Here is a 14,511-nt window from a genome sequence, read left to right as displayed (position 1 = left end):
TCTGCCCCGCAGGCCTGAGCGGGAAGGCGGGGTGCAGCCTGCCATACAGCACGTGGTCAGCAGGGCCCGTGGACCAGCGTCAGTGCGCCAGCAAGTCCCACGCCCCCAGGTGTCCCAGCTGCTTACCTGTGGATGGTCTGTCCTGCGGGCGTGTGCTCCACCTCCAGCCCTGCCTGCCGAAGGACGTCGATGACTGTGTTGTTCCCCAGAAAGTGACCTGGAACACAAGAGACAAAGTGGGCTCAGCCACATGGCAGGTCAGCAGCAACTGGGGACAGCCTCAGGCCAACGACCTACACCAAAGTCAAGGGCAGGCCTCCCTGAAAGGCAGTATGGTGTAGCTGGAAGATGGGCTGGTGCCACCCTGCCTGGGTCCAAATCCTGGCTCTGCTGCTCATTGGTTGTACCACCCTGTGCCTCAGTTTCCCCATCTGTAAAGTGGGAATGCCTGTATTAGCAGTCTCTAGGGCTGTTGTGAGGACTCCGGAAACAGTGGCTGGCATGCAGCAAAGGCTCACACTGTTTATTTACTGTTGCATCACTGTGCCCCACACCATCAGACTGACCCCAGCCCTGGACTGTCCAGGCAGGGACAACCTCCAGTAGTCAGACAAGGTCCAGCTCTGAGGTCTATGGCTCATCCTTGTCAGTTCCACCAGCAACTTGAGGCGCCCTGCCTTAGCATGGGAATGGGGTTCTGTGTGGGCACGTCTATCTCCTCACCAGGCTCCATGGGGCAGAGACCGCATGGCTACTGCCCCACACGTGCTCAGTATGTGTTGGCTGGATCTAAGACTTCAAAGATTCATTTGCTCACCATCTATCCAACATTTATGGATCACACACTTGACCCAGGCCCTGGGGCGGGCCCTGAGGACACAATGAGGTGTAAGATTCTGGGGAAGGAGTAATAGAACCCTGTGTGGGGCGCAGACGGGGCTGGTCTCCATCTCACTCTCCACCCTTAACCATTCATTCAACAGACATTTATGATGCCTTTGCTCTGCGGCCAGCCCTGGGCTAGACACTGAGAATATAGAAATGAATCATTTGGTCCACAGCCCCAGATGAGACCAGGCACGCCCTCTGGCTGGATGCAGGCTCGAGGTCTGAGAACACGGTGGAGGCTCTCCCAGGCTCCGGTTAGGGGAGGCCAGTCGCTGTTGGGAGTCAGCCCTGGGCAAGCCCCTCCTCCTCGCTGGGCCTGTCTCCCCACTCGTTCAATGCAGGCAGAGTGGTGGTGGCCCCTGCGCCCTCCCAGCCCGTGTCCTTCCCCCGAAGCCCCACTTCCACAGGCAGTTCACTCCCCTCCTGCTCACCATTCATCCCAGAACCTGGGGGGAAATTCCTGCACTATTATTCTAATTGCCTGTGACGGGTGGTGACAGGTGGGAAGCTGGAAGGTCAGCATGTTGACAACCCCAGGGAGGTGGACGAGCTTTTGGGGAGTGGAGAGGCTCCGGCGCAGGGGAAGTGAGGCTGGGAGTGCACAGTGGCTGGAACAGGGGGGTGAACCCCACAGCCCACTGCCGCCCAGCCCTGCACACCTCTGGGCTGGTTTCAAGACTCCCCAACAAGTCCCCCACCCAACAGTCTCTCTCTCGGTGGCCTGCCACAGTCCCTGAAATCCCACTTGTGGATCACTGCAAAAAAAAAAATCACAGGTCTGGGAATGGGAGACTTGGACTAGAACCCACCACACTCGCTCTGAGACCTTGGGCAAACCCACCAAGAGCCTGTATGCTCTTGGTGTCTCTGTGTACAGGGAGGGATTGGGCTGCACCATGGGCTCCCCTCGCTCTCACATTCATGGGGAAGGCATTCGTTTGACTCCAGAGACCCTTATGAAATTGTACTCTCCCTCCCTCCCTCCCTCCTCCTCTCCCTCCCTCCCTCCCTCCCTCCTCCTCTCCCTCCTTTTCTCTACCTATTTATTGCATTTATCTGACGAACACTGATTGAGTGCATATCCAGTGCTGGATGGTGATGAACAGGTAGGGGCTTGTTCTAGGCACTCACGGTCTTGAGAATCAAGGTCTTTTGATCCAGGGTAAGTACTATGCCGAGGGAAGCGCACAAGGTGGTGAGCGTGCACAGGAGGCCGCTAATCTAACCTGGGGGCAGGGTGGACTCCCTGGAGGAGGCATCCCTAGCTGAGGGATGGGATCAGAGTTAACTAGGTGAGGATGAGAGTGGGGTGGCACAGGGTGGGGCGGGGGAACAGCATGTGCAGAGACTATGAGGTCAGTGAGGCTCACCTGGGGAGCCAGCTGCAGAAGACACACGGACAACGCCCTCGCAGCTCTGGCCCTGACCCAGTGCTGGCTGTAGAGGACAGAAGACCTAGGCTTCTGCCAAGGCTCTGAGTCTCCCGTACGTGATCCTGAGCAATCAGCTGCCCTGCTGCCAGCCTCAGTTTCCCTGTGTGTCAGATGGGCCTGGATCCCTGTGGCTGCCTCCCTGGGGAGGCTGTAAGGTCCCAACGAGGCAGGAGGAGTGAACGTCCTTTGGAAAAGCCCAGCATGCACACTTGAGTGAGGGGCTGAGCCATCCCTGGCTGTGGCCACGGAGTCGACCCCACTCTTGCCTGCCCCCCGAACTGATCAGGCTGGAACTGGGCGTGGTGGCCTCCAGCGCACAGGCTGCAGGAACTCCCTGCCCACAGCTCTTGGAATGCACTCCTGGCAGCAAAGCAATTCCTTCCCTGCCTCCATGGAGACCCATTTAAAGACAGGGGCCTCCAGGCCCAGCAGTGGTCCGTGCAGATTTCAAGAGCCGTAGGGAAAACAGGCCACCTCAGGCTATACCGGAGTAGCACGAATGTTTACTGATGGCCGTGCGGCCGTTCTAAAAGGAGCATTCCTGGAGCTGGCAGAGGGGGCATTCAGAGGACCCCAAGCCTTACAGGATGCTGGCCGGACCCTGAGCACTGCCTGGCAACGTTTCAGCGTCTGGTCTGCACCCTGCCCGTTCACTCAACCTCAGTGGTTCCAGGCCCTTACTGTGTATTTTAAGACCCTAAACAGAAGACTTCAGATACTTGGAGAAATGAGAAGCAATCAGCAATGATTTTTCCAAATTCCTATCCCCTCCTTCTCTAAGCCACACTGGCCTTCACCTCTTTCCTTCCAGGGTGGGGAGGTGTCCGCCCCCTGCCAGGGGCAGCTCCTGCAGGAGGTCCCTCCCACGGGGTTCCTGCCCCAGGACTGTCCAGAGCAAGCCCTCACTCCCGAGACCAGGTTCCCATCGCGACCCCCTCTTTGCCCTCTTTGGGACTTGTTTTTCTCAGGACCCCACGACACCGTTCTGTCCTGTTTGCTTCGTACTCCTCTCGGCTCCCTCTCTGTCCTCCTCGTAGGTTCCCCTTTCCCTTGCCCAATGAATGTGGGTGTCCCTGGAAACCCTTTCCACAGCCTTCTTTTCTTCTCACTCTTCTCACAATCCGTGGAATGTGAATCCCTCCATTCATACGGCTTCAGTTACCACTCTGGACCTGCTGCCCCAGCCCAGACCCATTTGTCCAGCAGCCTCCTGGGCATCTCCACCCAACATCCTCCAGAGCCTCCCCCTCCCCTCCTGGATGTGTCTCAGCTGAGTTCCACCATCCAAGTCAGATGGGCGCGTCTTCACTCCTCCTTCCCTCTCCTCATCCTCATCCATTCGGTCACCAGAATACCCTGGATTTTGCCTTCTAACCATGCTTGACCCTGGCCCAGGTCACCATCACCTTCTGCCTGAATCACTGCAGACAGCAGCCTCCTTGCTCTCTCCAGTTCACCCTCTTCACCATGGCTGGAATGAGCTCCCCACACCCTGGAGGTGCCTCTGTCAGAATGTGTCCCCAGCAAGCCACTTGAGGAGAGACCAACAGCTTTTCGAGGGCGGGGGCCACGCCTGATCCAGCTTTGTCCCCAGGGCTAAGATCAAGGCTGGCACAGGGTGGTAGCTTCATGAATGTTTGTTGAATGAATGAATGACAGAATCCGTTACTCCCTGTCCTTTCCATGATCTCGTCTTATCCCCAGGAGACCTGAGCTTGAGGATCCCTTCCCCTCACAGCTGTGGCCCAGCCCCTTGGTGATCCTCCTGCAGGTCCCACCAATCCCAGGAGCTTGGCTGTCAGAGCAGCCCCGCAGTCAGGGCCCAGTGCATGTCGTCCCCAGGGGCTGGCAGACAGGGCTTGGGCTTGCCTCCAAGGTCACAAATCCCGAAAAAGGCACCACATCCATCCTGGAACCTGCAGGGAAGGTGTGGAAAGTTTCCAAAGGGGCCCCTCGCTGTCACAGCTTAGCCTACATGGCTCGCCCAGGCTCCCGGCGTCTCCTGGCCACTGTTCAGCAGCTCCTTCCAGCATTGACGGCTGCCCTCTGGCCAGCTGTCTTCAGGAAGGAACATCCCATTTCATCTGCTGAGGCCGTGTGGACCAGGAGAGGAGGGAAGAGAGGGAGGACAGTGGGGGCGGGGCACACAGAGCCACAGAGTGGGAGAGAGGGACACACGGAGAGAGGCAGAGAAAGAAGAGACGCTCAGAGACAGACAGGGAGGAGGAGAGAGCTCCAGAACACAGGGAGACAGAGAGAAGAAAGAAGAGAGGAGGTGACAGGGGCTGGGAGACAGGCTGCAACAGACAGAGACACAGAGGCAACAGTAAGGAGAGAAGGAAAAGGAGAGATGTCGGGACAGAGAGAAAGAGATACAAGGAGACAGAGATAGAGAGGGAAGGAGAGGAGGGAGAAAGAGAACCCAGAAACAAAAACAAAGGGCACGGGGGCTTCCCTGGTGGCGCAGTGGGTGAGAGTCCGCCTACCGATGCAGGGGACATGGATTCGTGCCCCGGTCTGGGAACATCCCACATGGCGCGGAGCAGCTGAGCCCGTGAGCCATGGCCGCTGAGCCTGTGCTCCGCGACGGGAGAGGCCACAACAGTGAGAGGCCCGCGTACCGCTAAAAAACCCAAAAAACAAAAAACAAAGGGCACGGAGGAGAGATCCATACACCAAAGACACCAAGGAAGGCTTCCTGGAAGAGGGGCCCAGAAAGGGTGGATTCAAGCAGATAGATTGGAGGGGGCGGAGTTGGGAAACAGGCAAGGGGAGGAGCAAGGGCCTGGAGGAGGATTATAGGTTTGACAAATTGTAAGGCTGGTTTGGTGACTGTGTCCCCTGACCATGCAAGCCAGAGTGCCACTTAAGGGACATCATATACAGGCAGGGAAGGTGTCCTGATCTGAGTGGGCGGAGCCCCATGATGTTGTAGTGCAGAGACAAAGGCTCCCCTTCTTCCAGGCACAAGCAGGCCTGTGCTAGGGCACGAGGCTCATCGGCTGGGCATAGCCCAACAGCCCCCATTTACCCTCCGACATGACAGGTGGGGTAGGACAGAGCTACGAATCCCGTCCTGAGGTTAGGATAGAAAACCTGGCTCGACAGCCAAGCAGCTGTGTGACCTCAGGCAGTCTCCTTCCCCTCTCTGTCCCAGTTTCCCTACAAAGGTCTCATGGGTCCTCCCACCTCTGTGATTCCATCATGTGATGACCTGAAGGCAAACTCCTCCTCAGTGAGTCTCCTGGGCACAAGATGCTTTTCAAATATTATTTCATTTCATCTTCACAGAAGCATTTCCAGGTACTGCCAGTTGACAGATGAGGGAACTGGAGCTCAGTGAGAGGACGGGACTTGCTGAAGGTCACACAGCCGGTAAAAGGCAAAGCTTGGGCTTCCATCCAGAGATGTCCTAGTTGGCTGCGTGGCCGGTACATCTGCTCTGAAGTACTGGCAGCTGCGAGTGATCCTGAGCTCACGTTCTGGGGGCAGCGAATCGTCAGAAACGTGTGTCCCCTCCAGGTTTCACCAGATCAGAGAGGAAAGCGTGTGAGTATTCAGCTCAAAGAGCATGCCAGTTAACAGGGCAATTTCAAGACAGTACTGGGGGGCTTAGTGGAGGGGAGGAGGGGAGAACCAGATGTTCCCACAAAAGCTCCAAAGTAACACGGGCTCCCCTTGGCCAGCACACGTTTTCTCTCCAGTGAGTCCAATGGGTTTCCAGTTTTCTCTTCCTGGAAGAGGGAGTCCAAGCCCATATTTATGTTCCGTCTGAAATTAATGCAAGGGGAACTATCAAGTGTTACTCTAGCTGCCAGGTTCAGCCGCTGGGTATCAAGCAACAGCGGTGTTTGTTTACCCGAGGAAGTGTGACGGGAGAGCTAGACAGATGGACAGGTGGATGGAGAATTGGGGGTACCTCGGGGCTTCGAACTCCCAAGGAGGGTCCGTCTGGGAAACTGGCAGAGCCAAGCTTGCTTTCTCCTGCTCTGCCGGCGAGGCAGGGCTGGACTGGGGCTTTTTCAGTTCAGCAAGGACTGAGATGATGTCTCCCCTGTACCCAGTTTTGTGCCGGGAGCTGAGACACATGGTCCCCACCCTGGAGGACATCACAGGGTGGAGGCGAGACAGACATGCAAACAATTACAGGGCAGTGTGAGCTATGCAGTGAGGGAGGGATGCCGGGGCTACGGGGCTGAAGAGGAAGGGACAGGACACAGACTAGGGGTCAGCCTCCTCCTTGGGCCCTGCCCTTGTCCCACAGTGAGGACATAAGCCCTGGGGGTTTTGAGGAACCTATACCCCAGAGGGGTACAGGCCTGAAGCCGCAGAGCCTTCCCCACAAGCCTTCACTGGGACCTCCTACATGTCAGGCACGTGCCAAGCCCTGGGGACCCTGAGATAGGTTAGACGTGGGGCCTTTCCCTCCTGGGGTCTGACACCACGCCAGACTCAGGCAATGACTGTGCAGAGTGATTTGAGGTCAGCATGAGGCACTGTGGGGAGAGCCCTGCAGACGGAGCCTGTGATGGGGTCTGTGAACTGCAGGGGGCAGCGCCCAGTGCAGGGCTCGCTGCGGTCATGGTTACCACTCTTTATAACACCCAGAGGCTCCCTTCCCAGAATGTCAGCACCTAGCACCCCAGGAGAGCACCCTGTTGGCCAACCATGCAGGCAGGGACGGGGCCCAACGTCCTGAGCCTCACTGTGTCTTGGAGCTGAGACCAGCCGTGAGGGTCTCCCTGCAGGGTCCCAGCTGGGTCCTCAGAGGCCACCGAGCACTTCTGCCTCATCCCCCGGACAGCCCTGCTCTCCCCTGGGTGGGAGTCCTGTTCTTGGAGGACCGTGGGCTCTGAAATAATACTGACAGCGCAAGAGCTCACGTGCGCCAGGCCTGAGCTGCACGTGTGCTGCCCACTGACACCAGGCTCCTCTTAGAGGGACACTGAGGGCCGAGAGAAGCCAAGTACCTGGTCTGCCCAGGCTCCTTCCTACGAGGACAGGCGCTGAGGTCCTCACGCAGGCAGTCAGGCTCTGAAGCCCATGCCCTCCACCTAGGACACTCTCTCCTCCCCCTGCTTTCCCCACATGCCCAGCAAGAGTGCTGAGCCCTTAGCTGACATTCCAGGTGCCCTAGCTCACAGAGGTCCAGCCTGGTCCAGAGGGCAGGGCTGGCTCCAGTTAGGGACAAGCTAGCAGATGGGACGTTCCTCTGGCTGGCTGGATGCTCTGGGCTGAAACAGGAAGGGTGACGCTGGCCAAGGATCTCAGCCTGGAGCAGGCATGCCAGCTGCCAGATGTGTACATGGTGGGGCGGCCGGGCCCTTTGAAACACCGTCGGAAAACTCTGAAACACTTCTGGACGCTGTGGCCTCATGCCCCAAAGTGGGGAGAATGGCAGGCCATGGGCATTTGGCCGGGAGGAGAGAAAGTGGCTGGGCGTGTGCTATTTGCTGGGTCCCTCGTTTCTAAGGTTACCAGGGCCCTACATGGGCTGTGGTTGCTCTTCTGTGCTCAGCCATGAGCTCTGAGGAGTTTTTGTTCCTGAGGCCCCTGAGTGGAGAACCAGGGGGGGGAAGGAGGTGGCTGGGGTCTTGCCCTGAGGACTGTGGGGATGAGGAGAGGAATTGGAAGGCAGCTGGACATGCATCAGGGAAATTTCAACCAATCAATTCTCACCTCCTCCAGGAAGTCTTCTCTGACCTCCCCTCCCCTTCCTAGACTAGGAGATGACAGATGTGCTCAGCACGAGCAGAGCTGTGGTAGGGAAATCCTGTGGGACTGTGGGATCCCAGAGAAGAGGTCCCAGAAGGCCCAGTCAGGAGAGGGGAAGGTCATTCTCAGGAGAACAGAGGGCCCAAGTAGCAGCTGGATGGCTTTTTAGGGAGACGGGCATCAGAAAGAATGGCCTAGTCAGTGTTGACCATTGTTCCACTCCAGTTCTAAGATTCTCTCACTTCTCATCTCCACCTTGATTTACCCATCTGCCAAATGGAATAATAATACAATCCTGTCTCCCTCCAGGAGGCAATGAGGACGTGAAAGCCGTGTAAGCTGACGGATATGGGTGTTCTTCAAGCAGGATGGTGCCCACTCTCCAAGGAGCAGTCGCTGCTGTTATTCATTTTTAAATGTTACTGGTGTTCCATGTGTCGGGCTTCTATCTCGCCCTTCTCTCAAGTCCGGGTCTTCGCCATGAGTCGACTCCTGTGTCCCAGCCTCACAGGCCTGTTCCTGATTATGGGCCTGTGGCACTTCAGCTGGGGCTCAAGAGGGGCTGGCGCAGCCTGGAGGCTGGGGGTGCTGGATGTGCAGGTGCTCGGGTAACAGCTACAGCACCTCTGTCTCCGACGCTCACACAGCCTGGCTTTTAACTTGTCAAATCCTGCTTTCTGCTTGGACTTCTGCTTACTGCGGGTGGGTGGTGTGGGGGACGGGTGGCAGCAGTCCTATGTGGAGGAATTTCCAGGTCCTAGCAGGCTCTTAGCTCCATACTCCTCCCAAGGAACCCAAGAGAGACTGAAGCAAACTCTGCTAGAGGGTTAGAATTCTGTGATGATGGAAGGCTGGGATATCAGAACCACACAGTCTTAGAACAGCAGGCTGTTAGGGTCAGAGGACTTTGTAAGGTCAGAAGTTAGAATTATATTCAGGCTGTAGCACACTGGGGTTACGGAACATACCAGTGGCTCTCAGAGTTCAGAATGAATGGGCCCTGCAGGCTAACTGGTCTACCCTTGAGTCTGGCTCGTGTCTCCAGCCCAGCTCAGCCAGCTCCCGCATTATGCCTTCTGTTCCAGGTCTCAGGATGGCTGAACAAGTGAACACAACCTGAGGAAGCCCCAGTTCCCTAGAGCTAGGGACAAAACTGTAATTTTCTTCTAGTGCCTGGGGCTGAGAGCCCCTCTCCCTCCACCCCAGAGGCCTGGAGCCCAAGAGATACCATGTGACTGAATGGAGGGAACTTGTTTCTGGGTGGTTTGGTCTAGTACGTCTTTATAGAACATCTCCTGGGTGTTGGCAGTTCTGCGGAGATATGGGCCTGCCCTGGAGTAGTTCACAGTCAGCGGGATGCTTATTGAGCAGTGGCTTCTAGGATGAAATCAGGAAAAGGCCTGGAGTGTAGGTACATCTGCCTTTACACCCTAGATGTCCAGTGTTGCTGTAGAAAATCTTACAAGCTGGGATTTGGGACCGCTGCAGGTTCACAGGCCCTCAATCACCAATCAGTATGGTCTCTGTTCCCAGCAATCAGAGCAGATATGGGGCAGGAATGTGGCCTAATCCAGGTCCACAGCAGACACCACTAATCAATCAGACCTCTTCTCTGCTGAGCTTCGATCTGGTCTTGTCGTCCTTTATACCGCACTCCAGGTCACCATACCAATCAGTCACAGCTGGCTCATGATATGAAATTCATTTAACTTCCTGTCGATGTCAGTTCTTGTGGCCAATCTCTCTTACATTTACGTCAAATGTTCTCCTGTCTTCAAACCAAGAACCAGCCCCCAGGCCCCTCTTTCTCTGCACATGACTTCAACCTCTACAGAGTGAAGCTCTGATTAGAAGCCAACAGGTCACCTTTCCACCACCAACTTACCATCCTGCCAGCCTTCTCCCTTCTCCAAGTGCCCTTTTCTATCCAAGGCCATATCCTCTACCTGAGCTCTGGCCCCCAGCTTTCCTGCTTTCTTGGAAACTTGGGCGAGTCATTTTCCCCAATTTCTCTCCTGTATCATTGGCCTCACCCCTCCTATTGTATGCTTTTCAGCATGTTTTAGGCTTGCTCGATTCTCTCCTATCTGAAGAGAAGGCGGGTGGGTGGGAGAAACAATACAGTTATCAACTTTTAATTTTGCCAAGTAAGGGCTCTGAAAGCCCAGTTTGTCTCATTTCACCACTATTTTCTTTCTAAAGAGGAAGATATTTAACTTCAAACACAGTAGAAGGAAGATCATTTCAGAATATAAGCCTGTAAATTTAATACACTTCATTAATAAAAAAATTCACCATCTTCTACTTATTTTTCTCCATTATTTGTAGGCCAGAGGAAATCCGAGGACACACTTAAGATCTCTGAGGACACGTAGGCTCAGCTTGTCAAACTGCATGGGCCTGGCAGTCTGGAATCAGCCTTCCCCTAACCCTGGGCTGGTGCACCCCTCCATGGCAGTGGCCTGGCTCCTTCCAGAACATCCAGGTTTGCACACTGGCCACAGTCACCTCCCAAGGAGGTGGGGCTTCCATCTGGGTCCCCAGCTGTCACCCAGGCCTGCTCAGAGTTGTCACAAGTGTCCACACCCCAACTGCCCTGGAACCTGCTGAATAACTTCCAGAAGAGGTCAAACAGCTCCTGAATACAGAAACAGCCCAAACGCTAAGGAGAGTACTCTTCTGTGGGATGCACCAGCTAAAAAGACACTCTCCTGCAAAATCGTCAACCTTTCTGGAAGTATACAGCAAGGGCACCATGTACGGGGGGGAAATGGCCAAGACCAGGACCCAAGGGGCCAGGATTCAAGTTGAAGGTCTGCCTGCAAGGCCTTGAGGAAGCCATTCATCTGCTCTGGGCCTTAGTTTTCATCTGCAAAATGAGTATAATAACCCCCTTCTCGTGGGCTTATTGTGAAGATCAGAGGTAACGTAATCTAAGAGCCTGGAATGGTGGCTGGCCCACAGGAGGGTCTCTGTGATAAGGATCCCTCCACCACAGTAGAGAGTGTAATGCTATTATCTAAAGTACGTCTAGCACAGTCTGATGAGGCAGGTGTATGATCCCCATTTTACAGATGAGAGACTGAGGTCCTTGGAGGTGAAATGGTTTTCCCAAACTCTCTTAATTAACAGTGATGGAACCCGGCTTTATGCCCAGGCATCCTGACTGCAAAGCTCTGACCCTTTGCATCAAATCTCCCTGTAGAGCAGAGCAGAGGAGGGGCCGGTCGGCCTGAAGCACTGGGAATCCCAGTCTGTGCTTGTGGACTCTCAGGAAGGGGTTCTGGAGCTGGGGTGGGCTGGGGAAAGATCTGGATGGGCACGGGGGGTGGCTAGGCAGGTGGAGGCTCTTCCTCTCCCTCACCCTAGTGAGCCTGAGGCTGGTCTCAGGCCGGTCTGTTGTAAAGTGGCAGAACCTCAGGCTATAGAATGACAGGATGGGCAAGGCCAGGCTGTGGGCGGCTGGGAGTCTTATAATCATATTTCTGTCCTAAGCTATTTCCTAGAGACATTCATGAAACTGGATCTGAGAGACTGTTGCACGAACAGACACCCTCTGGGGGATGGCGAGGTGTATTTCCAGGGGCACAGACCCTCCCTCCCTCCCACAGTGCCTTCTTTGAGGGCCGGACAGGGGATGGGCAACGAGTGAGGCTGACTCAGGTCCCCAGTGCTCGGGGGTCTGGGAAGGCCTGAGTTGGAAAAGGCACCCAGACGGGAACGTGTGCCATGGAGCCTGTGCGTCTGTAGGTCGCATGCTGCCGAAGAGTGCTGGGCCTGTCCCTGCACCTACGTCCTCAGCCTGCCTTTGGATGTGGGACTCAGGAGCTATGTGGCCATAAGGACACAGCGAGGCAGGCGTGGACTTCTGTCACCACAAGTTGTGTGTGGACGTGTCCCATGCTGACACACTGTTACAGGTCCTCTCAGCTGGCTCCCTGACCGCACGTGAGAACAGAGCCCCTGACCACGGCTCTGGGCCCCGGGGACCAGTCCCGGCTCTGTCCCCATCTCGCCATGAGCTTCACCCACGTCCTGGCGTCTGTGGAACTCAGTCTGCCCGTGGCTATGATGAGGTGGGCAGGCTCGAGCTTGGAGGCTGAGTCCAGCTCTGAAATGCTCAGGTCGAGCGTAGATGTGCAGCACCGAGCAGGCCATTTGCTCCAGGTGCTGCTGAGCCAGAAGTGGCATCTGCCGGCAGGATGTGCCCACAGTCCCGGGCCTGTTGCCATAGGACAGACGGTCTCTAAGAGCCAAGGTGGGGCTCCCATTGCCCTCACTTTACTGCTGGGCTGTTCTAAGCTCTCCAGGCCAGGAGACTAGGATTGGAGGATCCGGTCAACATTCATTCATCTGTTCCTTCCTTCACTCATTCATTCTTTCATACCTTCACTGAGCTCAAAACATATTACACATGACTGAAAAACACAGGCATGATGAAGTGAAGCCTGCCTTCCTGGAGCTCAGGACGCTGGCAGGAGACAGAGCCAGCACCCTGCACTGGCTCCACCATGGGGAGCAGCCTGGAAGTGGGGAGAGGACCAGGAGGCTGGAGCTGATGGAGGCTTTGGACCAGGACAGTGGCAGTGGGGATGGACAGAGTAGACAGCGGTGAGGTCTTTTTGGTGGTCTGTCAAAAAAACTGACCAGGCCCATGCTCTCCGACTGCCAGTGATGGCGGGTCTGGGCCCCACGCTCCAGCGCCATCCATTTTCAGGGCTAGTTGATTCGGCAGAACCTCCAGAACGAACATGATCCTGCCAACATCTTGATTTCAGCCCAGTGAAATCCATTTCGGAGTTCTGAGCTCCAGGACGCCGTGTGGCTGACAGGGTCTTGGTGCTCCAGCCTGGTGTCAGACCTGAGCCTCTGAGGTGGGAGAGCCGAGTTCAGAACATTGGACCACCAGAGACCTCCCGGCCCCACGTAATATCAATCTGCGAGAGCTCTCCCAGAGATCTCTGTCTCAACGCTAAGACCCAGCTCCATCCAACGTCCAGCTAACCACCAGTGCTGGACACCCCATGCCAAACAACTAGTAAGACAGGGACACAACCCCACCCATTAGCAGAGAGGCTGCCTAAAATCATAATAAGTTCACAGACACTCCAAAACACACCACCGGACGTGACCCTGCCCACCAGAAAGACAAGATCCAGCCCCACCCACCAGAACACAGGCACCAGTCTCCCCCCACCAGGAAGCCTACACAAGCCACTGAACCAACCTCACCCACTGGGGGCAGACACCAAAAACAACAGGAACTATGAACCTGCAGCCTGTGAAAAGGAGACCCCAAACACAGTAAGTTAAGCAAAATGAGAAGACAGAGAAATACGCAGCAGATGAAGGAGCAAGGTAAAAACCCACCAGACCAAACAAATGAGGAGGAAATAAGCAGTGTACCTGAAAAAGAATTCAGAATAATGATAGTAAAGATGATCCAAAATCTTGGAAATAGAACAGAGAAAACACAAGAAACATTTAACAAGGCCTTAGAAGAACTAAAGAGTAAACAAACAATTATGAACAACATAATAAATGAAATTAAAAATTCTCTAGAAGGAATCAATAGCAGAATAACTGAGGCAGAAGAACGGATAAGTGACCTGGAAGATAAAATAGTGGAAGTAACTACTGCTGAGCAGAATAAAGAAAAAAGAATGAAAAGAATTGAGGACAGTCTCAGAGACCTCTGGGACAACATTAAACACACCAACATTGAATTATAGGGGTCCCAGAAGCAGAATAGAAAAAGAAAGGGTCTGAGAAAATATTTGAAGAGATTATAGTTGAAAACTTCCCTAACATGGGAAAGGAAATAGTCAATCAAGTCCAGGAAGTGCAGAGAGTCCCATACAGGATAAATCCAAGGAGAAACACGCCAAGACACATATTAATCAAACGATCAAAAATTAAATACAAAGAAAAAATATTGGAAGCAGCAAGGGAAAAGCAACCAATAACATACAAGGGAACCCCTGTGAGGATAACAGCTGATCTTTCAGCAGAAACTCTGCAAGCCAGAAGGGAGTGGCAGGACATATTTAAAGTGATGAAAGGGAAAAACCTACAACCAAGATTACTCTACTCAGCAAGGACCTCATTCAGATTTTTTTTTTTTTTTTTTTTTTGGCGGTACATGGGCCTCTCACTGCCGCGGCCTCTCCCGCCACGGAGCACAGGCTCCGGAAGCGCAGGTCCAGCAGCCATGGCCCATGGACCCAGCTGCTCCGCGGCACACGGGACCTCCCCGGACCGGGGCACGAACCCACAACCCCTGCATCGGCAGGTGGACTCTCAATCACTGTGCCACCTGGGAAGCCCTCTCATTCAGATTTGACGAAGAAATTAAAACCTTTACAGACAGGCAAAAGATAAGAGAATTCAGCACCACCAAACCAGCTTTACAACAAATGCTAAAGGAACTTCTCTAGGGGGAAACACAAGAGAAGGAAAAGACCTACAAAAACAA

The 14,511-nt window shown here is 54.7% G+C and overlaps 1 protein-coding gene across 2 annotated transcripts in view; it reads right to left on the bottom strand.

Annotated features, from left to right (window-relative positions):
- Nucleotides 1-14,511, bottom strand: part of TRABD2B (TraB domain containing 2B) — a 221,414-nt gene that overhangs the window by 17,255 nt on the left and 189,648 nt on the right. For both annotated transcript variants that reach the window (XM_073790013.1, XM_033867014.2), the window contains exon 5: nt 127-217. In XM_073790013.1, coding sequence (XP_073646114.1) covers nt 127-217 — 91 coding nt within the window. The remainder of the gene's footprint in view (nt 1-126; nt 218-14,511) is intronic.

The sequence above is a fragment of the Tursiops truncatus genome, chromosome 1 (assembly GCF_011762595.2).
Source record: "Tursiops truncatus isolate mTurTru1 chromosome 1, mTurTru1.mat.Y, whole genome shotgun sequence".
Taxonomy (NCBI): Eukaryota; Metazoa; Chordata; class Mammalia; order Artiodactyla; family Delphinidae; genus Tursiops; species Tursiops truncatus.
Note: the sequence above shows the minus strand (reverse complement) of the source record. Positions and strands in the feature narration are given on the sequence as shown.